The sequence below is a fragment of the Ornithorhynchus anatinus genome, chromosome 4 (assembly GCF_004115215.2).
Source record: "Ornithorhynchus anatinus isolate Pmale09 chromosome 4, mOrnAna1.pri.v4, whole genome shotgun sequence".
Lineage (NCBI taxonomy): Eukaryota > Metazoa > Chordata > Mammalia > Monotremata > Ornithorhynchidae > Ornithorhynchus > Ornithorhynchus anatinus.
This window is the reverse complement of record NC_041731.1, coordinates 7,046,559-7,073,285: the sequence shown is the minus strand read 5'-3', so window position 1 is coordinate 7,073,285 and position 26,727 is coordinate 7,046,559. Positions and strand designations below refer to the sequence as shown.

The window sequence follows — 26,727 nt, the reverse complement described above, 5'->3', positions numbered from 1 at the left end:
ACAGAAAAAAATAAAGAAGAGAAAGTTGGATCCAAAAAAGAAAAGAAGAAAAGGAAAAAAGACAGGGACAGAGAGAAAGATGAGCCCCAGATGAAGAAAGCAAAAAAGGAAAGTGAAGATGTGGAAGAGGAGGAAAATAGGGAGAAGGAGAATAGTGAAAAACTTGACAGTGAGCAGGGCAAATGCAAAAAGGTGGAAGAAGAGCGTGAAGTTAAGAAAGAACATGTCGATAAAGAAGACCCTGAGAAAAAGAGAAAACCAAAAAAGAAAACATCAAAAGAAAAGAAACCAGAGAAAGGAACTGAGGATAAAAATGAGTGCCCAGTGAATAAAGATGGAATGAAGCATAAACTTAAAAAGAAAGATAAATTGGCCAGTAGAAAAAGTTCCAGAAAAGGGAAAAGTAAAAATGAAGAGAAATCTGAGAGAAGTGACAAAGACCAAAAAGAGGATGAAGGAGCAAGCAAATGGAAATGGTAAGTCTTGCTACAGTGGGTACAGCTTTGGTATTCTTGCTTCCACCACTCATGTTGGCAAATTTCCCCATTAACTGTATTTTTGTACTTAAAAATAGAGGACACAGTTAAAATCTGGATTTAATCTGGATGATCCTGTTGCTGGGGCTTTCAAAGGGAAATGTCTTGTAAACCCAAAGTAATCTCTCAGTTCTACCATACCTGCTGTTCTAACTGCATCTTTTGGCTACTATCCCGGCTGCTCCAACTGCATGTTTTAGCTAGAATGTCGGTAGGGGATCAGGGAATGTTGGTTTGAAAACACAATCCTGTATGGTCTAACAAGCAATAAGGAACATGGCTTTGGAATAGACAAGAACTACAGTGTGAATTTTCCTTTGTCAGGGTTTTGTGAGAACTGGGTGTGAACTCATTGCAAGTTTGTTAATGGTTTCCATGGTCCGTCAGTTTTGTTAGTTTATTAAAATAACATGAGTGTGCCACTCTTCAGTCAGTTGGACTTCGGTGCTGTAAGGGTGGTGGAGTGTGTGTTTTTTTTTAATGATCGTTCCTTCCTCTAGAAATTCTTCCGTTGTAGAAAGCCATGTTTTTTTTCCTCTACCCATGGAGATGCCTGTACAGAGCTGAAGAATTCAGATTCACAGTCTTTTCTAAGATTCTGTGACGATCTGAAAGTCCTCCAGCTGCTTTGGAAGTAATGTTTTTCTGGAAAACGTATTAATCTGGAAAAAGTTTGTTCTATAATCCAGTTTAGAAGAATTTTCCTGTTTATATCCAGGATTTAATGCCCCATTTTGTGGTACGATTCCACTCTGATTTTTGCTCTGGTATAGGTAGACAATGGTGAACTGCATAAAATTGATCATTTTAAAACCACTTGGCTCATTTTGAGTGTTGGCAAGATTGTACGGATGTTGCCTCTGAAATTCCTTGAAATGGTTTTCATGGTACTTTCCATGTAACAGCAGTACAAAGACAAGTACCTTGGTACATCTGACTTTACAGATATGCCAGAAGTGAAAGAAAAAGAAGGCTTTACTCGTGATGGGCACAGCAGACATTTTCTGCCTAGTTTTTATCTCTTCTCTATAGGTTTATTCTTAATTTAAATGACAATGCATCTATTAAAATATTATACCTTTATACGTGGCCAGTGGAATTCTCATTTTCAGGCGTGGCAATAATAACTGTGTCTTTTACAGTGTGTGACCTGTCTTGGGAAAATTTATAAGACAAGGAAAAATTTGGAAGAGAAATAGAGAAAATTCTGTAAGAGTAAAGTATTTTTAAAATGCAGAATGTTAAATTCAATGCAGACAATTGTTGAGGGACAGGAATGTTCTGGCTTGTTTTAGCCAGTGGATTTACATCCTTCCAGTGGTCTGACTTTTCATTTTGAGCTTGGGAGTGAAGGTGGTAGGAATTTTAAGAGGGGGAGAGTAAGAATTAGTAATGATAACTAATATCATTATTATTATTATTACTTTATTTGTTAAACACAATGTGCCAAGCACTCTACTAAACGCAGATAGAAGATAACCAGACCCGGACCAAATCCCTCTCTCAAACAGAGCTCACAGTGTAAGTGGGAAGGAGAGCAGGAGAATCCTCATCTTACACATGAGGAAACTGAGGCACAGAGAAGGTGTGCACACAGCAGACAAGTGACAGAGTTGGGGATTAGAAGCCTGGTCCTCTGATTCCTAAACCTGTGCTTTCTGCCACTCTGTTTCTGCTTTTCTGTTTGAGAGAGTCAGGGGACTTGGGTTCTAATCCCAGTTCTGCCACTTGCCTGCTGTGTGACCTTGGGCAAGTCACTTCACTTCTCTAGGCCTCAGTTTCCTCAACTGCAAAATGGGGGCTCAAAACCTGTTCTCTCTCCTACTAAGACTGTGAGCCCCATGTGGGAAAGGGACTGCGTCCAATCTGATTAATTTATATCTACCCCAGTGCTTAGAAGAGTGCTTGACACATAGTAAGTGCTTAACAGATACAATTTTTTTAAAAAAAAGAACACAGGAAAGGAAGGGATTATAAGGCAATGACTCCTACTCCAGGATCAGAAAAGAGCATGGTAGGGGGAAGAAAGAGAACCTGGAAGTCAGGCTGAACTGATAGAAAAATACTTCCTTCTCTAGACTGTTAGGTTGTTGTGGGCAGAGCGCATGTCTACCAACTCTGTTATCTTGTACTCTCCCAAGCGCTTAGTACAGTGCTCTGCACCTACACTAAGCCCTCAATAAATAAAACTTCCTTGGAACAGACCATTAAAGTTGATTAACCCCAAGGCAGAGGGGTTATTTTTGTTGTTTGGTTCTGTGTTTGTTATGGCGTAGTGGAAAAAGCATGGGCTTGGGAGTCAGAGGACGTGGGTTCTAATCCCGGCTCTGCCACTTGTCTGCTGTATCACCTTGGGCAAGTCACTTCACTTCTCTGTGCCTCAGTTCCCTCATCTATAAAATGGGGATTAAGACTGTGAGCCCCATGTGGAACAACCTGATTACCTTGTATCTACCCCAGCCCTTAGAACAGTGCTTGGCACATAGTAATCGCTTAACAAATACCATCATTATTATTATTAAAGCAATATTTGCTAAGCACTTAGCATGTGCCAAGCACTCGACTAATCACTGATGAAGATAAAAGATAATTAGGTTGAACACAGTCCCACATGGGGCTCACATTCTTATATCCCCATTTTACAGACAGAATTGAGGCACAGAGAAGTGAAGTGAGTTGCCCAAGGTCACAGAGCAGACAAGCAGCCGAGCCAGGATTAGAACCCACGTCCTTCTGACTCCCAGGCCCCTGTTCTATCCACTAGGCTTTTCAGAGAGGTTGGCAGAGAGGAGTTTCCCCAAACCATCAATCGGGTCAATCTAGGACTAGATTGAGACCAGACATGGGATAGTAGGTCAATCTGAGACTAAATTGAGACTAGACGTGGGATAGTATGAGCCAGCCTGCACGCTTCGCTCCTCTAATGCCAACCTTCTCACCGAACCTCCATCCCATCTTTCCCACCTCCGACCCCTCGCCCCAACCCCACCCCTGGCCTGGAGCTCCCTTCCCTCTTCATATCCACCAGACCATCACTTTCCCCACCCTCAAAGCCTTATTAAAATCCCATCTCCTTCAAGAAGTCATTTAAGACGAAGCCCACACTCCCCCTTATTCCCGTTCCCTTCTGCATCACCCTTGTACATGTAGGAAGCAGCGTGGCTCAGTGGAAAGAGCCTGGGCTTCGGAGTCAGAGGTCATGGGTTCGACTCCCGGCTCTGCCACTTGTCAGCTGTGTGACTGTGGGCAAGTCACTTCACTTCTCTGTGCCTCGGTTCCCTCATCTGTAAAATGGGGATTACCTCTGAGCCTCACGTGGGACAACTTGATTACCCTGTATCTACCCCAGCGCTTAGAACAGTGCTCTGCACATAGTAAGCGCTTAACAAATACCAACATTATTATGTTGAAAACATACTTGATAGTGATATTCATACACCATCAGCCCAACAGCACTTCTGTCCATACCTGTAATTTATTTATATGAACACCTCTCCGGACGGTGAACTTCTTGTCGGCATAGTAAGCTCTCGGTAAATGCCATTGATCGGATATCTGAAAGAGTGAGAGGGTGTGAGGTAGGTGTATGTATTTGTGGAACTATGGGTGGGTTAGTCACGGTTTTTCTTCTCTCTTTCGCTAGTGCACGTGACTAAAGTGCACGGTATATTTTTCTTGTTTAGTATTTCGAGTTCTCACAATTTGTTAGTGTTGTAAAAGCCGCTAGATGTCACCATAAATTAAGAATACATGCCCGATTACACAATAATGGAGATTCCAGGAGGTAGAAATAGATCGCAATTTGCAGCCAGATGTGATTTTTGATGACTAGACAAGACCTTTATCAGCTCTGTCATTGACTCACCTTATTATAATTTGTTCATATTTGTAAAGCTTGTGAAATAGGCTCACTGTGACCTGCATTTTCTAAACTCTGCAAATCTTATTAGCATCTTACGTATAGTTTATGCTTTGTGTGTGTGGTGTGCATAGTCAAGTCCCCTATAAATTTAACTGAATTCCCTGCAGATTTAATAGAGACGATGCATCGATTGTGTGTTTTAAATTGCCCTGCAGCCTGATGTATTTGGAACTGGTAACGCTTTTTCGTGCATTATACACTCCGGCTTCCCCATCCCCTAATCAGCTGTCTGATAAATAACTGCCCCAGATATGGGGAATTTTGTCTCAGCTGACTGCATACTTCCTTAAGCTTCCATAAATAGCCCTGAGATGAAGGGAATCCCCGTCTCCTTATCAACAATTATTGTAATTAAGTGCAGCTCTTTGTGAATGGCCCATTCTGGGACTATTTATGAGGTTAGGTAGCAGCAGGAAAGACAGTATTAACTGTTGCTGGCTTTATCTGAGGTGAATTCTTAATACCGTAGGGGATAAAGCAGTGCATATGTTGATTAAACACAGCACACAGCGAGCTCATGTTTAGGACTACGTTTCCCAGAATACCACAGAACATGGTCATGATGGGAATTGAAGTCACTTTGACCAACGTCTCGCTGAAGAGAGTCGTTTCCGGGGGCAGAATCCAAGAATCCATAGCTCACGTCACTTGTACATGCTGACTTCTCTTTTGTCTACTAGCCTTTTTCAACCTTTGGAGTTCCTGATCATGGTTTCCAGAGATACTCTCTTGGAAGTTTAAACATGTTGGTGCTATGGTTTAAAAAAGTTAAATTTCGCTCTAACACTAGCCCTTGGTTTATGAACATCCAAGTAACCACATGTTCACAGGTCTGGGCCTTACAGAACAAAACAAAATCAACTAAAGTCAGGTAAGGTTATTTTTTCCCCCCCACTTCAGTGTCAATTCTCAGAACTCCGAGAAAGGATTTGCCGAATGTAAGTTCTGGTCTGAGCTTGAGTGGGCTGCAAGTTTCCTGTGGGGATCCCTGGAGACTGTGGCGGCCGATGCTACAGAGTCCCATCAGCTTCTGCTGAACTGGAGCTGCCAGGTCCGTCTGGTCATTTATTACACTACCCTTCTCTAATACAAATGATTATTTCATGGCCGTAGATGGAATTCTTAGAACTATGTGAACGTGTGATAGCTTCTTTAATAACCTCTTGACGTGGAAAGCGGCGTGGCCTAGTTGAAAGTACAAACAGAGGAACCTGGTAATTAGAAGTTCTGGGTTCTAATCCTGGTTCCACCATTTACCTCCTGTGTGACTTTGGGCAAGTTACTCAACTTCAGTTGCCTCATGTGTGACTTTGGGCACGTTACTCAGCTTCAGTTGCCTCAGTTTCCTCATCTGTAAAATGTTTTTCCTGCCCCTAACCTGTGAGCCCCATGAGGGACAAGGGACTGTGTCCAAACTGATTATCTTGTATCTACCCCAATGCTTCGTACTGTGCGTGGCGCATATTAAACCCTTAAATATTAATCAATGGTATATGATTGGGACTTGGAAGAGTATAGTATAACAGAGTTGGTAGACCAGTTTCCTTCCCCAAAGGAGCTTACATTCCGGAGGGGGAGACAGTAATATAAATAAACTCTTGATAAGTATGCAAGTGCTGTGGGGCTGACGGTGGGGTGAACAGCAAGTGCTCAAAGAGTACAGATCAAAGTGCATACTACAATTAGTATTATTATTATTATTACTGTTATTATGGTTGAAATCAAGGATTTATTGACTGCCTTTTAGGTGCATTGGGCCAGCTAAGCAATAGATTCTAAAGTCAGTGGCTCATGCATCTTTCAGGACAGTTGCAGAGAGATGTGAGTAATATTTTTAATTCTGTTTACTAGGTGTTTTATTGGCATTAAATGCTGTTGGTACATTAAACACCAGCACTTACTGTGTACCAAGCACTGTACCAAGCGCTGAGGTAGAGAGAAGATAATCAGATAGGACAGAGTCCAAGTCTCACAGGGGCTCACGGTCTCAATCCCCATTTTAAAGATGAGGGAATTGAGTCACAGAGAAGGTAAGTGACTTTTCCAAGGTCACAGCACAGTCAAGTGGTAGAGCTGAAACTTAGAACCCAGGTCCTTCCGATTTCCAGGCCCGTGGTCTATCCGTTAGGCCACGCTGCTTCTAAAGAGTTTCCACAGTAAAGTTCTTCAACAGCAGTTTCAGATTCAGCAATGTCACGAGAACCGTGTTTCTTTAGGTGGGAAGAGGAGAAGAGGGAAGATGGTGTGAAATGGAAGCAGCTGGAACACAGAGGGCCATATTTTGCACCTTTATATGAGCCCCTTCCAGATCATGTTCACTTTTATTATAATGGTGAGTAGATAAGGATAGCTTAAACTTGCTTTAGTTCTGCTAAAAAAAAAAAAAGGTTGAGAAAAGCATTTCTTTTTCCACTGGCTGTCTATTTTCCAAAACAGTGAAGTCTCATTACCATTATGTTTGATTGGCATTTGTGTTGAGACACCAGTTAGAATTTTCTTTCTGATTCAGCCTCTTGACCTAAATTATTTTACCAACGTTTTTATCTTTCACTGTCCCCCTGAGTAGTTGAAAAGTAATATTCCTATTTTACAGGTGGAGAAACTGTCAGAGTTCTTCACCTCAAAATTACATGCGAGGAGTCAGTGGCAGAGGCTGTAATACTTCAAATCACATTACTTTTTTTTATTAAAGTGAATTACATCATGGCACATGGATCATAAAACTGGGATGTTGCAGCTGCTGCTGCTATTATGGCTAGATTCGGCCTGCCTTTGTATTTATATTGGTGAATATTTAAGGGCCCCCACACTTGTATATTTCAGCTTACTCTGCCATGTAAATCAATTGTAACGTTAATATTCTTAAAATAAATTATATTCTCAGAGAGTAAGAACCTTTTCATTCTAGTATATGTGATTGCCTTATTAAAAAAATACCCATAAAACCCTGGAGTTTGGTATCCTGTATGTGAAGTGACAAGAAAATGAAATCTATTAAACAATCCACAACATTTATTGAGCTGCCCATGGTGTGTAGAGTGCACAGTATTACATTTGAAATTGGGAAGTAGGAGCTAAATTGACTAGAAAAAAATGTTCCATGTCAATTATTTCATTTTTCCAGGAAAGCCCATGAAATTGAGTCTAGTAACTGAAGAGATTGCCACTTTTTATGGGAAAATGCTGGACCATGAGTACACCACCAAGGATATCTTTCAAAATAATTTCTTCAGTGACTGGAGAAAGGTACTTTGCTGCAAACAGACTTAATGGTGGGGATATTTTGGGTCCAGAATCTGGATCCTGATTTGTAAATGATCAAGGCTCTATGCTTCTCTCAATCAATCATATTTATTGAGGGTTTATTGAGTGCAGAGTACTGCACTAAGCACTTGGAAGAGTACAATACAATAAACAGACACATTCCCTGCCCACAATGAGCTTACTCTCCACCCTGCTTGTTCCCCAAAAGTCCTTAACACCTCCTCCAAAGTGAAGGGTAGAAAGTGAAACTCCTAAGTCATTCATTTGTATTTATTTGAGCGCTTACTGTGTGCAGAGCACTGTACTGAGCGCTAGTTGACACAATTGGCCAAACCGAGTTTAGAGTTCGGTTTCCGTTACTTCCCTGGTATTCCAGATAATTTCAAGTTAACTGTTACCGGCTTGGTCTTCCACTCAGTAGTGGGAGCAGACTGATATTTTTTTGTTTTGTTTTGCTTGCTTCGATTTAGTCATGATTGAGGGATCAACTCTTTCTCTTAAACCTATCCCTTATTGACTATTCGATTATGTTTTGCTGTTAAACTGCTCTTTGGATAGTTCGTTCCCGGAGACAGTGTATTTGGTGATCGCTCAGTAGGTATCCTTTAATAACTAAAATGATGGAAAACGTACGGTGACAGAAATAAAATAATTTAAGAAATGAGAGAAAGAATAGAGGGCTATCTTGGTTGCATCAGGCAAAATACACTACAGATCCTTTGTTAAAATACTTAAGGTGTTATCATTCGGCCAGTAAAAGCAATGAAGCGCTCAAAATCTAGGAACATGATAAAGCAAAAGGCCATATAACTTCTGCACCGAACATTTTCCCACAGTAAGGACTGGCTGGAAGACTTGCCGGAGCTGAACAACTCTGGTTTGGATGAAGGAAGGGAACTAACTAATGTCTTTATTTATACTCTGCCCAGTTCAGCACTCTGCTCAGAAAGTGACTTAATAGCTACATTTTAATGGCACTGAAGATAAGAGGCTACTGGTCTAGTTGATAGAGCGCAAGCCTGAGAGTCAGAAGACTTGGATTCTCGCCCACCTCTGTCAGTGGCCTGCTGTATGACCTTGGGCAAGTCACATAACCTCTCTGGACTACTTATGTAAAAGTGGGGATACACTAGATTGTGAACCTCAATTCGGGCAGGACTGTCGGATTTGATAACTTTGTGCCTACCCCTTAAGTACTTAGTATAGTATTCCTTGCATAGTAGGTGTTCAGTAAATGTCATCTCTACCCTGGTGCCTGGAACATAGTAGCACATAATAATAAGTGCCATAATCATCATTATTATTATTAGGGATTGTGACGATCAAAGTATTTCAAAAGATAAATCTCTGGTCTCTGGGCTAGAATGCATTTACCATATGTGTCTGTCCTATTTCCTTTCCAGTAAAGGAAATACTATCAACATTCTCCTTAGGAGCCAGTTTTAGTGTTTTAAGAGCACTAAACTTTTTGGTGCTTGCTCACTCTGGTGCTCTGCACAAAGTAAGTGCTCAGTAAATACAGTGACTTGATGGATGGAACGATTCATGCTCTTAGGAATCTGTTCTGATATTTTCTGCAGGAAATGACTCCAGAAGAGCAGAAAACAATAAAATGCCTAGAGGAGTGTGACTTCACAGAGATCCACAAGTATTTTGTAGACAAAAACGAAGCTCGTAAAGCCTTGCCGAAGGAGGAGAAACAAGTAAGGATGTTTTTACATTTTCTTAATAAAGTAGATGTCGATGGCTAACGGTAATAAGTTAGTGGTAGTGGCCAGGTTGTTTGGGAGATATGTGGATATTAAAGCAAGGTTGGCAATTTGTGGAGTTAAAGTGCTGTACCTGAACTCATGAGTTGGATTTTTTTGATTTTAAATGGCACGTAAATAAAACTTCTGAGTTTTCAAGGGGTAAAAGCATCCCGATTATCCTTTGAGCACCTCAAACTTAATGTGTCTAAAACTGATCTTCTCATCCTCCTTTCTAATCCCAGTGTTCCTCCTAACTTTCCCATATATGTTGCCTCACCATCTTCCCCTTCTAAGAAGCCCACAACTTTGGCAACATCTTCTTTCCCAAATCTTTTTCAGTGCTCACATTCACTCAACCGCTAATCAACTGATGGTTCTTCTGCCATCTCAGTTTGTGGGGCTCTTCTTCCCTCTCCACCTAAACAGCCACGAATCCTGATTCACGTTCTCATTTATCACAATTTAAATACTTCTCAGCCTCCTCAGTAGTCTCCCAGCCTCCAACCACTTTCCCCCTCAGCCCGTACAACTACACACTTCTGCTTAGAAGCCACTTCTGCTTTTAAAGCCTTCTTTAGAAGGCTTCTGCCTTCTAAAATGCGGCTCGGTCCACATCACCCCACTGTTCCTCGAAACCCTCCATTGGCTACCCATTTTCCTCTGCGTATCTCTTCCATAGTCTGCTCTCTTTGTTTTTCCCATCTTTTAACTGTACCTTGTTCTCAAATATGCCGTTGCTTACACTTTCCCAGAAATCTCCCCTGTCAAATTTGCCAGACCACAGCCCTCCCCATCTTCCAAGTCACTCCAAAGCGCTGTATATACACGTGTGTGTGTGTTTCTTATTAAATTTAATTAATTTCAAGGGACTTAAATTATTCAGTGTTTTCACCCTAACATAATATGTTACTTTCACTTTTATCCTTGTTCCTCCCTCTGTTCCCTTTGTTTGTAAAAAGCAGCAACAGCTTGGCTCAGTGGAAAGAGCCCGGGCTTGGGAGTCAGAGTTTATGGGTTTGAATCCCGGCTCTGCCACCTGTCCGCTGTGTGACTGTGGGCAAGTCACTTAACTTCTCTGTGCCTCAGTTACCTCATCTGTAAAATGGGGATTAAGACTGTGAGCCCCACGTGGGACAACCTGATTCCCCTGTGTCTACCCCAGCGCTTAGAACGGTGCTCGGCACATAGTAAGCGCTTAACAAATACCAACATCATTATTATTATTATTATTATTATTATTATTATTAATAAAAACAAATGTTTATATCCTCTATGAGATTTTAGCCCTAAGGATAGGGACTGTGATTTTTTGCTTCTGGTCCCCTCTCCCAAGCACTGTAATTTGTACTGTGATTTGTATCCAGTAAGAGCTCAGTAAATATTATTAGTTGTAAAATAAATCTCACCGGGCTTTGCTTTACTTATCTTACCGGCATGCAGTTCCATGTAGAAGAACGTGCAGACTCTTTTTTCCAAAAAAAAAAGTGAAAATTCAGCTTTGAGAAATTTGTAGGGTTTTTCTTTAATAATCTCATAATGGTGCACTTTTATAATTTTTTTGCACATTAATTTTTAAATTAAAAATAAATGAGCCGTGAGGATTGTGGATGTCTGATATTTGTTGTATGTTTCACCCACTTTGCAGATGGTTTTCACAGGAGTTTTGTTCATTGATTTTAATGATGGGCTTTCAAAAGGTTATCTAGAAGTAGTTATGTTGAGGTTTTTTATGGAACAGCACCTTTCCTAGCAAAACCATCAGTCTAGGAACTATTAAAGCAAACTCGGTTAATTTTTTAAGGGCAGATTTTCACTTTTTAAAAATAAGAGCTTTATTCCTTAAGCAAATTATCGTAGCTAGGTGTATTGTAGTGATATGCTTCTCCTTGAATTAACTGGTAATTGTATATCTGCATTCAGATTTGCTTCTTTTTGGACATTTACCGCAATGCCCCTCTCTTGCAGGCTCTCTTTTAAAGTTTAGGTGCAAGGGTAAGGCAGTTTATCCTTGCCCTTTTATGATGTTTCTAATTTGTGTTTTTGGCTTCTTATGAATTTAGAAGCTAAAAGAAGAGGCAGAAAAACTTCAAGAAGAATTTGGCTATTGTATTTTGGATGGCCACCGAGAGAAAATAGGCAATTTCAAGACCGAGCCACCGGGATTATTCCGGGGTCGTGGGGACCATCCGAAAATGGGGTTGTTGAAGAAGAGAATAATGCCAGAAGATGTAATCATAAACTGCAGCAAGTATGCATTTGGTTCAGTAAAAACTAACTTGTGTTGTTCAGTTTTTGGCCTTGAGGGTTCTCGAAGCCAGGGATAGTATCTTCTGCCACTTTGGGACTCTCCCAAATGCTTAGTACAGTATGGGTCTGGGAAGGACCTGGGTTCTAATCCCGGCTCTGCCACTTGCTTGCTGGGCGACCTTAAGCAAGTCATTTAACTTCTCTGTGTCTCATTTTCCTCAACTCTAAAATGGGTATTTAATTCCTGTTCTCCTTCCTACTTAAACTGTGAGTCCCATGTGGGACAGGAACTGTCTGTGACCTAATTAGCTTGTACTTCAGCGCTTATAACGGTCCTTGAACATAGTGCTTAGCATGCTAAAAAAACAAACAAAAAAACCATGATGCTACCTGACTGACATGGCAGGTTATTTTCAGAGATCTTCAGCCCATCCTCTCAGTATTTTATGAATTACTATTCCAGCCAGTCTTAGATGGAAAACAAATCTTTAAACCAGGGAGGGGCTAAAGATAATCTGTCTTCATTCTAGAAATTAGTCTTTTTTGCAAGCAACTATCCCTTCAGCCCCGTTTCGGCAAACTTTGTAATGTTTACAAAGCAATAGTGTACTTACTGTGCCCTTTTCCACAAGTAATTGAAAGACCTTTGAGGGAGTCAGAGTGGAAAGAAAAAGCAGCAATATTTTTCGAGTCCAATAACTCACTGGGCTGCGGTTCAAGATGACTCTGGAGTGGGAGAAAGTAAAATGGAGTGGGTGACTCTTTTCATCTAGGGACTCTAAAATTCCTGAGCCACCATCGGGTCACAAGTGGAAGGAAGTGCGCTTTGACAATACAGTCACCTGGCTGGCATCATGGACTGAAAATATCCAGAATTCCATCAAGTACATTATGTTGAATCCTAGCTCCAAACTCAAGGTAAGAGTGTAGAGCGGGTTGATTGTCAGGGGAGGGAGGTTTAAAGGGAAAACACATTTTTTTCCCTTTCTTCTTAACATTCATCCCATCTTATCCCCTCTGTCCCGCTTTATGGTATGCTAAATGGCATGCCAAATGGCAGGCTGTGTTTCTCCATGTGGCTCGCCTCTACTGCTATAGCTTCTCTTCCAACCAGTTGGCAGACTGGTTTGGATCCATGTACCATTCCGATCGATCTGCTGTCCTCATTGTGTTGGGATGATAAGGTTTCTGTGCCGCTTCCTACTGTCCTGGTTGGTTGATCTGGTCAGATTGCAGGGCCTAGAAAAAGCTGGGGGAGGGGGTCACCACTCATAATATGTCCATATCGCAACACCAATTTCACTAGTGTGTGACATATAGTAAGCACTTAATAAATACCATCACTAAATAGTTCACTAGTTGTAGAGGAATGCCTGCCTTTTAAACCTTTGTGATGTTGGTCATGGCTGGTTCATCCTGTATATTTGGATTCTTCCTGTTAGAGGCTTTTCTTTCTCCAGCTCACACATTTGTAAATAATTTTTGCTCATCTCCCCTATTAGACTATAAACTCCTTGAGGGCCAAGGAAAATGCCTCTTCTTTCCATTGAACTGGCTCACCCTCTTAGAACAGTACTTTACACTCAATCAGTGCCATTTGATGGGTTTACAAGCATTCCTCTCAAGTTCAGGTTATTTTGTAACTAGAGAATGAGTGCATTAAACATCTAATCTGCCCTTCATGTTCTGCAGGATGTTGTGAATATCAAACCAGTACTGGCACAGAAATGCTTGAAGTTTTCAAATTTACTTCTAATACGTTCATTTAGTTTCTGAATGAGTTTAGCACACACACAAAAGATCAATTCTAGTTGTAATTTCTCTCTGGTTATTCTTCCCGGTTCTTAAAAAAGACCTCTTGAAAAATGCATGTAGAAGAAATAGATGAGGGTAGTTTGGGATTGTTTTCTTCAGGAAGAGAATTTCCAGAGTCTGATGGATTTTTTTTTTTGTTTGGTATTCTGTTATCAAGGGGGAGAAGGACTGGCAAAAATACGAACTGGCCCGGCGTCTGAAAGGAGTAGTGGATAAGATCCGGGCTCAGTATCGGGCTGACTGGAAGTCAAAGGAAATGAAGAAACGACAAAGAGCAGTGGCCCTTTACTTCATTGATAAGGTACTTGCCTTTTCCGAGATAGCTTTCTTGGCTTAGGTTGTGGCTGTCAGTTAGTGAAAGGATGACATCTGGTTGCTCTGGACATCCCAGAATGGCTGCAGCCGGAGGAGAGGAGGCGTAAAGTTGATGACCTGTGGTGATAGTTATTTTTGCCAAACAGAGGGTTGGTGATTTTTTATGGTTGGAAAACTTTGGGCTCCTTACACCTTCCGTTGGTCTTTCCACGCACCAGCTGGCCTTGAGAGCCGGTAACGAAAAAGAAGAAGGAGAAACAGCCGACACCGTCGGGTGCTGTTCACTGCGCGTTGAGCATATCCAGCTGCACCGAGAAATGGATGGGCAGGAGCACGTTGTCGAGTTTGACTTCCTTGGCAAAGACTCCATTCGCTATTACAACAAAGTTCCTGTGGAGAAACAGGTGAGACTCTCCTCGCTGACCCTTGGCTCTGAGGTATTGTAGAGCCCTGCTGGGTCTACATGCTGCATACTCACCCCTGTGTCGAGGCTCCTTGGTCCCCTATCGAGGGCAAACAGTCCATTTTTTCCAGAGCTCAGATTCAGGAGCAGCTCGGTCTGAAGCTGGAACGCCATACACTTTGGATTCAACTTGGGCACTGTCTTTTTCACCTGAGCAGAGCTGTGTCATATCATTTTGCTTGAAAGCAGAATCTCACTTTGGGCCCAAAATTTGGTGAGATGAATGGATCCAGTAATTCTGCCCATGGATTTTTTTTACTCACTTTCTACTCACTTTCCATCATCTATACTTTATGACTGAGCATTGAGGAACTCATCACTTTTCTTGGAAGTTGCATATGGGATGACGTTTATATAAAATGTATATTTAGAGTGCTATCTGCCTCTCCCCACAAAGTGTCATTTTCATTATCATTTCTCCTTATTTAAGACTTTGGTCTTAAATGCTTAATACCCTACTTCTGCCCTGGGTCCTCCAGAATTCCTTCTTTTTCAACGTGTTGTTGTGGGATGATCAGGTCTGCTTCTTCCTGCCTAGAATTCTTAATACTCTCTTAACCCAAGAGCTGAGCCCAGGTGAGCCAACAGAAGCCCCTCATTTAACTCTGTCAGAGCTCTTTTTTATGGCATTTAAGTGCTTACTATGTGTCAAACACTGTTCTAAGCACTGGGATAGGTACAAGTCAATTAGGTTGGACACAGTCCCTGTCCCATGTGGGGCTCCCAGGAGAACTGAGTCACAGAGAAGTTAAGTGATGTGACCAAGGTCAACCAACAAGTATTTGGAAGAACTGGGATTAGAATCCAGGTCTTCCGACTTCAAGCCTGTGCTCTTTCCACTAGGCCATGCTGCTTCTGCTGTGTTACTTTCCTACTAGCCTGGATGACTCTGTCACTCTCCAGAGATTGGCAGACTTCCTGAAGAGTGTGGTATCACCAGAATAGGATGTCATATTTAGTGGTTAACTCCAGTGGCTCCGTTTGTAGTTGCAAAATTCCCCCTCTTGGCCTAGAACCTGGTTGAAAGAAGTAATAGTAATATTTATTAAGCACTTACTCTATGCAGAGCACTGTACTAAGCGCTTGGAGAAAATGCCCAGGTATGACCTTGAGCAAATCTCTTAACTTCTCTGCACCTCAGTTTCCTCAACTCTAAAATGGGGATTCCAAACCTGTTTTCCCTCCTTGACTGTGAGCCTCAGGTGAGACAGGAACCGTGTCGTACCTGATTAACTTGTATCGACCCCAGCACTTAGAGCAGTTCTTGACACATAGTAAACACATATATACCATTAAAATGTAAGTAAAGGTAGGAATTAAACACGGTCCCTGTCCCTAATGTGGCTGATATATGCCTTGGACCATCTTCCTAGGGCTTGAAAGAAATTGATAGGGGTCAAATGAGATTAACAGCGAGAGTAATATATGTAATGTGTTTAGTGTTGTCTGTCTCTTTCCAGGAAAGGTTTTATGAGGATCTGTGGGAGGAAATGAGTGCATTTGCCACAGGAAGATAGTTTGCTCTCTGAGTTTGTTAATGTGGGAGGACTGGAAGAAATAAAGGAAGGCATTAGTAATGTGGGAGGGAGAGGGAGAGATTTTGTGCCAATTTTATGGACTAGGTAGACTTATTTGCTTGACTTATTACAGCTGGTGGTTTTTGAACGCTGTTTGCAAGACTTGTTTAAAAGTTTAACCGCCCCCCCCACCCCCATCTCCAGATGCTTGCTAAAATGCAAGGTTGCCAAACACTCAAATGTGCAGTTAACTTTGATTTGGGTCGACGTTTAAAATTGAGGTTTTTAAAAAAACAGGAAAACTTCTGTGAACCTCTCGACTCTTTTCCCTCATCTCTTTCCCCCGCCCCACTCTATTGTTTACTTAAAGACTGAGTAATTTTTCCATCTTTCTTTTTGATGTTCTTATTCCAGGTGTATAAGAACCTGCGGTTATTCATGCAGAACAAAGATCCAGGGGATGATCTATTTGATCGACTCAGTGTAAGTAAACTTGCATCTGAAAGCATTTGTGACTTTTTCTTTTCTAATTCCAAATTGATTTTGGAAAACGTGAGAACTCTTGTAATTTGTTTTGGGGAAAATCGTATCATAATGGAAAGCAAAAAACCCCAGTAAATACATTAGGCACTTTAGACTAAAATGCCTTTCCTGAGTAGCTTCTGTGGCTACATGTTCATTTAAGACCTCACTTTGATTTTGAGCTGCAAGCTTTTTTTACTACTCAAAATGGGTCTCTCAACTAGGCACTAGGGAAAAAATACAATGAAATTAGTAGACAGTTCTCACCCTCTCGCTGCTTTGAATCTAAAAGAGGGAGGCAAATTACATAAAAAGAAATCTAGGGAGGGTTGATGTTTCCATTTTTGTTTTTATGGTATTTGTTAAGCACTTACTATATGCTATGCATTGTCTTAAGCACTGGGTAGACACAAGATAATTGGGTTGAACACAGTCCCTGTCCCACCTTGGGCTCACAGTCTTAATTCCCATTTACAGATAAGGTAACTGAGGCACTGAGAAGTGACTTGCCCAAGGTCACACAGCAGACAAGTGGAGGAGCTGGAATTAGAAATTGATGAAGTAGGAGTCACCTACCCAGTCTTGGAACTGCTCTGATTCAATACGAATACATTAATATAGCTAAGCAATTCTGTCAAATTCATGGAGTACACAGATCGGGGTAATTTTGGTTAAAAAATTGGGTAGTTGACAGTAATTTAGGAACCAATCTCCCATTTCTAATACTGTTCTTAGGAGCAAATTGGTTCTGTCATCATCATGCCCTAAGGTGCAGTTTTCAGGACTTAGTTGTGTGGTTAGTTCAGAGACAGCCTGGAATAGAGAGCATAGCTGAAGCCTGTAGAAGGTCAAACGAAACAAAACTTTTCAGGGTCCTAGTTCCGAAGCTGCCTGGGTGGGGACTGCCACCTGAGTTGCAGGATCTCAATTACACGTTTATAAATTCCTTGTTGGGATTTTTACTTCTTCTTTCCTCCTTCTGTTAGTCCCCTTTCCATGATTTTTAAAATCTCCGTTTCCCTTCCCCCCACCATATGAAAAAGAAGTAACGAATGAAAAGAAGGTGAGAAGGGGATTGGGAGAAGAGATAAAGCTAGTTCACTTTTTGTGTGCGGTTGAAATTCCCATTAACCTACACTGTATTATGCTATTTAAGTGCTTACTATGTGCCAGGCACTGTTGTAAGCACTGGAGTAGGCACAAAATAATCAGGTTGAACACAGTCCCTCTTGCACATTGGGCTCACAGTCTTAATCCCCATTTTAGAGATGAGGTAACTGAGGCAGAGAGAAGTTAAGTGACTTGTCGAAGGTCACCCAGCAGATAAATGGAGCAGGGATTGGAACCCAGGTCCTCTGACTCCCAGGCTCATACTCTTTCCACTAGGCCATGCTGCTCCTGTCACGCTTCTGCTGCTTTTCTGAGCAGATTGCCCTCTTCAAAGGACAGGCCCATTTAGAATCCAGAATCCAGGTTTTGGCCGACTTTTCACATTTCCAGAACGAGAGGAACTTTGCAGGCCCATTCTATTCTTTTCTGATTGCGGCATAACCTTGTGGAAAAAGCATAAGACTGAGAGTCAGGAAGGCTGAGTTTAAATCCCAGCTCTTATCCCTCGCCTGCCTTGTGACCTTGGGCAAGTTACTTTACCTCTCTAGACTTCTGTTTCCTCAACTGTCAAGTGGGAATAAGCCAGATTGGGAGTTCTCTGTGGGACAGGGACTGTATCTGATTTCATAACCTTCGTTATTATCATCAGTGGCATTTACTGAGGGCCTGCTATGTTCAGGCACCATACTAAGCACCTGAGAAACTAGATAACTACACAGTAAAGCCGGCAGAGACGTTCCCTGGTTGCAGTGAGCCGATAGTCTAGAGGAGCTTACAAGGTAGGGAACCTTGGAGCTTAGCCCATAGTAAACCCTTAAGAAATACCGTTATTATTGTTGCTATTGCAGACGACCAGCCTGAACAAACATCTTCAGGACCTGATGGACGGCTTGACGGCCAAAGTGTTCCGGACCTACAACGCCTCCATCACACTACAAGAGCAACTGAAAGCTCTCACCGACGGTAATTTATTCTTTTGGAGTGGCCATCCAAGCAGGGGAACTTCTTAAAGTGGAAGAGATGAAAGTTAAGGCTGCCATGGGCAGTTTTCTTAGCCCCTAAGAGTATTTTCTCATAGTAAGCCAGGCACCCGGAGAAGCGCGTTCACGCTTTCCGATCACGGGGAGGTTCAGACGCTGCTATCTTCATCAGGCGTGCACCACCGAGGAGTGCCAAGTCATAATTGTTCAAGGTTTCCCCCGGAGGTCCCAGGACAAACAAATAGGGGCCAGGAAGGGGTTTACGGTAATCTTTACGTGCCGTCACATCGTGGTTGGTTCTGGACGGGAACCTAACTAAGTGCAAGGGAAAACATGCCCCACAGCGCAGCCAAATATGTGTATACTTGTCAATATGAAAGTTCTGCCTTTAAAATTCCCTGAAATTAGCTTGGGAACCAACTGGTTCCAGGGACTTTTTTGAATCCTCACCGAAGAGTTTTGCCTCTCACCAGGGGTTGTGGGGTGCCGAGCCCATTGTGAGGTGGGTCTGATTCACAGGTAGTGGGGTGGATCTTACTCATGGGCCACAGTTCAAAAAACCCCTGCCTGCCTTGCAACCAGGAAGTAACTTTAGGAGTTGGGAGACTTGGCCTCATGAACTGAGTAATCAATTAACTCATTAGTTAAGTAGTTGTATCATGCCTGAGCGACTCTTCTGCCCAAGTAATGTTCATCGACAGGCTTTCTTAGCCATACGGTCAGAGCTTCCGAAGTACCCCAGGGCACGGCGTTTTTCACCTTCCATGCTTCGTATGTGATTCAGTAACTCAGGTCTTCGGGTTCTACTTCCTGGTGCCAAGAAAATATCTGAAACGTGAATGAAACTTTAGTGGTCAGGTGGTTGTGGTTATTTATAATCTGGAAATGAATTTCAAAGGGTAGGATGAGCTGCCCGAGTCATAGGGCCCGCGGCCACCAAGGTGGCCGGGCCAAGAGGCCAAGACTCCTTCATCCCTTTGGAACTCTAAGGAAGCATGATAATAATAGTATTTGTGAAGCACTTACTCTGTGCCAGGCACTGTACTAAGCGCTGGGGTGGATGCAAGCAAATTGGGTTCACAGTCTCAATCCCCATTTTACAGGTGAGGTAACCGAGACCCAGAGAAGTGAAGTGACTTGCCCAGGGTCACCCAGGAGACAAGTGGTGGATCTGGGTTTAGAACCCATAACCTTCTGATTCCCAGGCCCAGGCTCTATCCACTACACCACGCTGCTTCTCATAAGCCAGCAGTATCAAGGAATGTTTTTTTAAAATGTCAGCACCGCTCAGTTTCCTTGGACTAGGTTTACAGGATTTGGACAAAGCTCTTTTCACCCCCTGTGAAACTGGCACTTGGTAAATGTTCAACATCCTTCCTGCCCAGGGATCAGCTTGAGCAGGTCATCCCAAGTCTTCCTTGGTGGGCTCTTACTGTGTCAGTAGAGGACCAGGTGGGGAGAGCCAGGGATCCTGATGGTCTCCCTCCGGCCTTGCCCCTCTGAGAAAAGGGGCCTCTCTATCGACTTACCTGCGAATACTCATTCGATGAGGATGTGAGGATTATCATTCCTTCCGAGCTTTTTCAAGGCGGTAACACCCGAACCCGTTCCTGGTTCTTTCAGCCGAAGACAATGTAGCTGCGAAAATTTTGTCGTACAACAGAGCCAACCGAGCTGTGGCCATTCTCTGCAACCATCAGCGGGCTACTCCAAAGACCTTTGAGAAGTCTATGCAGAATCTGCAGGCGAAGGTAAGGCCATAAAGGGGAAGAGCAGCTGTGGTGGGCGGAGTTTGGCTTAGTGCAACGGCACATCGACGTGACTACGTGCTGTCCTGTCCTGTCCGGGACAGAGTAGAGTTGCCTCTAACGTGTGTGAAACTTGCCTCCCCGTACTTAGTAGCAACTCCCCTCCAGCTACCCTGATTCCCTGGGACATTATCTTGTAGTCTCTAAGCTCGTTGTGGGCAGGGTGCGTGTCTTCCAAATCTCTTCTGGTGTATTCTCCCAGCTGCTCCAGAAGCAGGGCCCCGTTCTCAGAGTACACCACCCCTCTGGTTAAGGTGTGGCCCAGAGCCCATTGCGCCTAGAAGATGTCTGAAGTGGCATTAGCCTCTTTCCTTGATCCAGGTGTGCCATTTCTTCCCTTTTAGGATACCATTTTCTCCATCCCCGAACCTTAGGAAGATTATCTATATCCATATAAATTATGGAACCTGTTAAGCGCTACAACAGGCTCCCAAACCAGAGAGGCCACTTTGAGTAATGTTTGTGGTATAGGAGTGGTGCAGAGTCACTTTCCCACAAGCAGTGCCAGCAGAGGAATAGCCCGATGAGTTTCAGGGTGGAGAAGAGTCAGGAACCCAGGGGTTAGGAGGCTATATTTGACTGAGATTACCCGACTCCGTGGAATTCTTAGTCATCATTAAGTAGATCCCTTCGTCAAATAACCTTGAGGGCTTTCTTAGAAGGGAGGAGGGTCCTGATGGATATCTTTGCTTTTGAAGATTGACGCTAAGAAGGAGCAGCTGGACGAAGCAGTAACTGAGCTCAAAAGAGCAAAAGCTGACCACAAAGCCAAGAAGGATATCAAGTCTAAAAGGTGAGCGGCTGCTGGACAAGACGTTGGCACCGTGGGCATTCCTCAGTAGCAGCAGCTTTTGACGAGTGCCTTGTGCGTGTAAAGCAGAAGGCCGGTTTTCCATTTCAGGTGGGTGGGGAGCACTGGGGGAGAGTATTGAGGGGTGGGGAGAGGGATGGGGAAGGAGGAAGGAGATGGGTACTCACCTTTCTTGCCTCTTCCTCTTTCTCCTCCTTCACTACGCTGCCTTTGCTGTCATCACCAGGCTCCAGGGCAGGACCCTTTGGCATCTGCCCTCCCCTCCCCGCCATCGGGAAGCAGCGTAGCTCAGTGGAAAAGAGCCTGGGCTTCGGAGTCAGAGGTCGTGAGTTCGACTCCCGACTCTGCCACTTGTCAGCTGTGTGACTGTGGGCAAGTCACTTCACTTCTCTGTGCCTCAGTTCCCTCATCTGTAAAATGGGGATTAACTGTGAGCCTCACATGGGACAACCCGATTACCCTGTATCTCCCCCAGCGCTTAGAACAGTGCTTGGTACATAGTAAGCGCTTAACAAATACCAACATTATCATTCTTATTATTATTATCTCGAGAATGAGCCATCCACTAGTTTCTCCTGCCTGTCTGTGCAGGCAGGCTGGGGTTCCACAGGGGTCACGGCAGTGTTAGCGCTCACCTTAACAGGGCCAGGCAGTCTCCATCTTGCTGCAGTTACCACGTTGCCCAGTCACAATGGGAAAGGCCAGCAGGACACAAGAGGAAGAGCCAACATTCGTTCATTCAGTCGTATTTATTGAGCGCTTAGCTGCCCCTCTGGTCCCTTTCTGCCTCTCCTCAGGGTGGAGCAAAGCAAACTGTGGTTTTCCCCTTAGCCCCCCGGGAGTTGGGGGGAGTCTAAGGGCCAGAGCGTGGGGAATACTAGTGGAAAGAGCATAGCCTGGAGTCAGATGACCTGGGTTCTAATCCTGCCTTCACCACTTGTCTGCTGTGGGACCTTGGGCAAGTCATTTCTCTCTGCCTCAGTTACCTCCTCTGTAAAACGGACGCTAAGACTGTGAGCCAACCTGTTTATCTTGTAATGATGATGATGGTGGCACTTGTTAAGCACTTACTATGTGCCAAACACTGTTCTAAGCCCTGGGGGAGATACAAAGTAATCAGGTTGTCCCACGTGGGGCTCACAGTCGTAATCCCCATTTTACAGATGAGGTAACTGAGGCACAGAGAAGTGAAGTGATTTGCCCAAAGTCACACGGCTTTAGTGTAAACTTCTTGTGGACAGGGAACATGTCTCCCAACTCTGTTATATTGTTATCTCCCAAGCGCTTAGTACAGTGCTCTGCACACAGTAAACACTCAGTAAATACGGTTGACTGATATCTTCCCCAGCGCTTAGTACAAGTGCTTGTCACATAGTAAGCGCTTAACAAATACCATTAACAACAGCAACAAAAAGACCTGATCCCTGACCTTGCAGTGCTTAGAAGACCTGGCCAACCATGCCTAATGGTGCTATGGTCCAAATGAGGATCTTACTGTATTTAGTCAGTTAAAACTTGTACCTGTCGGTTCATTTTCGGATCGTTACCCTCTAGCCAGGAGCATATCATTCCGGCCCCTGGTGAAATAGAGTTCATCCGTCTTGACAAATGAAATCTTCCTGAAATTCCTCTCCTTCTCTCAAATTCCTTTTATTTTCTCAAAGAACTTCAGTTTTTCTAATGTATTAAATCCAAGGGAGATGGATAGATCCCAGGAAAGTCCACTGTAGAGATGGGAGACTGAGATTTCTTTTCCCTCCTTAAAGAGGGCCCACCTATTATTTTGAGACAGGCCCAGCTCTGATGTCAGGCACCAATTTCCCCCTACACCTCTCTTCTTTCCAAGACTGCTGAGGACTAGGCTACTCTCTGCATCGTTTTCTATGCTAGAAAGAATGCATTGTAGCTGACAGTTGGGCTTTTCTGTGATTTTTTCCACCAGTAACCTGGAGAAGAAAAAGAAGCTTCTCCAGAAAATAGAAGAACAGCTGATGAAGCTGAGTGTACAAGCTACAGATAAAGAGGAGAACAAACAGATTGCACTGGGCACGTCCAAACTCAACTACCTTGATCCCAGGATTAGCGTAGCATGGTATGTTACTGAGCCATTAGTGAGAAATGAATGGGGAAGATCCTTAGCTGAGAACTCTTTCATTAGGGAAATCTTGCTCGGTTATATGTATTTTGGATGCGGGGCAGGGCGAGGGAGTGAGGTGACATCGTATTAATGATTTAATGCGCTCCGTATATGTTAAAAAAAAAAAAAAGAACAATGTCCAAGCAAAAGGCAGTTTGTCTTAAAGGGGAAAATGACATACTGCTCTGAGGGGAACTAACTGGCTGAAGTATGTTTCGGGGGGTGGGAGGTGGGACTCTGAGAGGAGTTTGAAGGAATGGAAGTTGACTGGAGTAGAAATGTTTCAAGTTGGGCGTGTTCAGTGTCTCTATAAGAAAGCACTAATTAATTTAGTGGCTCATCAGTTTGGCCACGCTAAGCAACCTCATGCTTTGTGAAATAGCTATTCGTTTAACCTGTTCACAGGTGTAAGAAGTTCGGGGTGCCCATTGAGAAGATTTATAATAAGACTCAGAGAGAGAAGTTTGCCTGGGCAATTGACATGGCGGATGAAGATTTCGAGTTCTAAGCACGTATCTACCAACAAACAGATGTTTTTCTGTATATTTTGGAAGGTTATTTTTTGATATTTTTACCTCTTTCACGTAGAATTTAAAAATATTGATAAAGGATTTTTCTGTGTGTGAGACAAGGAATATAGTCAGGTTTTGATTAAATATTTATATATAGGTCTGAAAGGTGGCACAGGTTTCCCTCATTTCTATAACTGCAGTGTCAGAATTTTTTCCCAGCCCAGAGGAGACAGGAAGTTTAATTGTGAACAACCCAGACTTTGGCAGTTCTTCCCCTTCATCCTTGTCAGAGTAAAATTGAAATTCTTGGAAATTCTGAAGGTGAAAACACAAATTGGTCTTAATGCAGCCAAACAACTGAAGATGTACAGAGATGCGCCTTCTGACACTGAAGAAAATAGGGCAACTGAGAAATTTGGAGTTTTAAATTGTTTTTCGTCGATAAAGTTTTCATAATGTCCACAAGTAGAGCTGATGTATTTTCCATGGGGGTGGAAAAGGGTCCTAGTAAAAGGCAGGAGAAAGATTCAGTTATGGAGAAGTTGCTGCTGAAGGCTAGGCAAAGATCTTCCAGCAAAAACCACATTGTATGACTTTGCGATTTGGGGAAGACAAAGCTCGAAGATTTCTGGGAAAGGAGATGTTAGTTTTTCAGAGTCTCACTGAAAAGTGCTGAACTTTGAGAAAGGGTGTTGGACTAGAGCAGGCTATTCAGGAAATTTTGCAATTCTAGGAGGGGGTTTCCACTGTAAAGTAGCATTGTGCTACACAGTTATCTTGGGTGTGGGATTCTAGTTAAGCTGCTACTTAGATTGAGGTAAATGGATAAACAGCAGTGAGCCTAGGCAAAACCAGTAGATCCAAGAAGAGACACAGTGAAAATTAGCTTGAAATCAAATTGCTCTTTTTGCATTGGCATTTATTTGGCTCCCAGTGAAAGTTTTTTTCACCTTTTTTTGAGTGTTTTTGTAAGGAAGTTCCGTTGGTTAGTTGAAGAGAATACATTTTAACTGACTCCAAGAAAAAAGTTTTGCATGGCTCAGCAGCTGTCAAGTTCATTCCTTTTCTTTTGGGGGCAGCATTTTCTATGGTATAATGGTACTGTTTTCAAGTTCAGTTTTCTTTACATTTGAATCACAATTCAATAAAATCAACGTATTTTTGTGTACTGTATCGTAAGTCAGTTTTTGCCGTTGTCAAAAATTTTGCCTTTGTGCGGCGTGGAAGTCAGGATTTTTGAGAGTTGGTGTTCTGTTCTTTCTGTTGTCATTCCTTCACTTTGGGGGGTGAAAGTAGGTGCCCGAGTAGATTTGAATAGCATCGTCAGAGAAGATTATTTTCAACAAAAGCTAAGTGGAGGCTGTCCCTACCCACCCAGGAGCTTTAGGATCCACAGGCCAAGAAGAGGGAGAATCTCAGAGAGATCATTCCAAGAGGAATCGTCCTCTGTTCTGTATTCATCCCATAATTTTCTTCTCTCCTAAGCCAGGGACAGTGTGAAAAGTTGCTTGGAAGCCTTCATAACCCCACTCCCCCAGAGATGCAGCTAAACTCAGGCTGTAGCGCTCACCCATTCCGAGACCGCGAGCGTGACCGTGAGCTGTCCGACCTCACGGATCGTGGCCGCCAAATGGGCCCGCCCTGTCATACGAAGATTCCCTAACATCATTCTAGCCAAAGCGGGCGGCGAAAGCCCATACCGCGACAGTACCGTCACCACTACTGTCATCACTCTTTTGTCAGACTCCCCGAGAACACGTCGGGCTTTTGGATTCCGTTAAGTATGTGGTTCTTGGTGGTATTCTGAAAGGAATCCCTCTGCAGCAGGGCGTTTTTCCTGTGAGATGAGTGGGGAGGAAGAGACCTTTAGGGAGTGAACTGAGTTGTTTGGGATGCCATAAGACCAAGGAAAGTGTCCAAGCAAAAGGGCGATTTAAAGGGGAAAATGACATATTGCTCTGAGGAGAACCAACTGGCTGAAGTATGTTTCAAGGGGGTGGGAGGTGGGACTCTGAGGGGAGTTTTGAAGGAATGGAAGTTGGCTGGAGTAGAAATGTTCTAAGTTGGGCGTGTTCAGTGTCTCTATAAGAAAACACTATTAATTTAGTGCCCCCCAACAACGTTCCACGGCCTCCCTAGCCAGACAGAGTGCGAAACTAAGAGATGACTCAGGTATATTCTTTACCCAATGTTTCTCTCAATTGGTGCTTGGGAAGGTGCTACAGGGCCCGAGTGTCCTCACCTTAAACTGGGCACAGGATAGGCTCTATCGGTAGTGGCCTGCTATAGACTTACAAGAGGAGATCCACTTGCTAATTAACTGCTTGGTCAGGTCTCCAAACAATCAATCTATGGCCCTAACTGAGCATTTACTGTATGTAGAGCACTGTGCCACGTCCTTGGGGAGAGTCCAGAGAGTTGGTAGATGACGTGCAATCTAGAGGGAGAGACACATGTTAAAATAAGTTGCAGGTAGGGGAAGCAACACAGTTCATATTAATGTCTGTCGCCCCCTCTGCAGTGTAAGCTTGTTATGGGCAGGGAACGTATCCGCTAATTCTGTTATTACTCCCCCAAGAACTTAGGACAGTGCTCCGCACATAGTAAGGACTCAATAAATGCCATCGATTGACATAAGAACAGGGACATCGAGTGCCGTGGGGCCGGGGCGGATATTGAAGTGCTTAAGGGGTGCAGATTCGTGTGGAATTGATGCGGTAGGTAGGGAAAATAGAGTGGAGAGATGACATAAGTCAGGGAAGACATCTTAGTGGAGATCTGATTTTACTTAGGGCCTGCCAGATGTGAAGAGGGAGGGAGCTCGGGGTGGATGGTGAGGAAGACAAGAATGAGGCCCAGAGAAGCAGTTTGGTCTCTGCCAGTTTGGCTGGCTCAGCCTGGTCTAACAGTATTTTCTTGTACCATATCTCACGAGGCCATAAATCTGATCAATCTTCCTTTCTCTGATTATTCTATTAACATGCAACAATGATAAGGATGTTGGTGTTTGGGCTTTG

The 26,727-nt window shown here is 43.2% G+C and overlaps 1 protein-coding gene across 2 annotated transcripts; it reads left to right on the top strand.

Moving 5' to 3' along the window:
• Window positions 1-56: 56 nt before the first annotated feature.
• TOP1MT (DNA topoisomerase I mitochondrial) lies at window positions 57-24,883 on the top strand. Of its 2 annotated transcripts, none has more exons than XM_007659335.4 (14): window positions 57-476; window positions 6,675-6,790; window positions 7,583-7,704; window positions 9,303-9,425; window positions 11,534-11,721; window positions 12,494-12,638; window positions 13,693-13,836; window positions 14,069-14,254; window positions 16,245-16,313; window positions 18,311-18,425; window positions 20,066-20,193; window positions 20,949-21,043; window positions 23,004-23,153; window positions 23,604-24,883. In XM_007659335.4, the coding sequence occupies exons 1-14, from the start codon at window positions 91-93 to the stop codon at window positions 23,704-23,706; spliced, it is 2,070 nt and encodes a 689-aa protein (XP_007657525.2). In that variant the 5' UTR covers window positions 57-90; the 3' UTR covers window positions 23,707-24,883. The 2 variants fall into 2 exon arrangements, with proteins under 2 accessions (XP_007657525.2, XP_028919866.1); XM_029064033.2 differs by lacking the exon at window positions 57-476 and adding an exon at window positions 5,038-5,329.
• Window positions 24,884-26,727: the final 1,844 nt, after the last annotated feature.

What these genes read in the sequence shown, in the direction of transcription:
- TOP1MT (XM_007659335.4), top strand. Translation starts at nt 91, where the DNA reads ATGAAGAAAGCAAAAAAGGAAAGTGAAGATGTGGAAGAGGAGGAAAAT. An exon ending in GGAGCAAGCAAATGGAAATG is followed by an intron (nt 477 to 6,674) that starts GTAAGTCTTGCT and finishes GTGTTTCTTTAG; the next exon opens with GTGGGAAGAGGAGAAGAGGG. An exon ending in TGCCGAAGGAGGAGAAACAA is followed by an intron (nt 9,426 to 11,533) that starts GTAAGGATGTTT and finishes TTATGAATTTAG; the next exon opens with AAGCTAAAAGAAGAGGCAGA.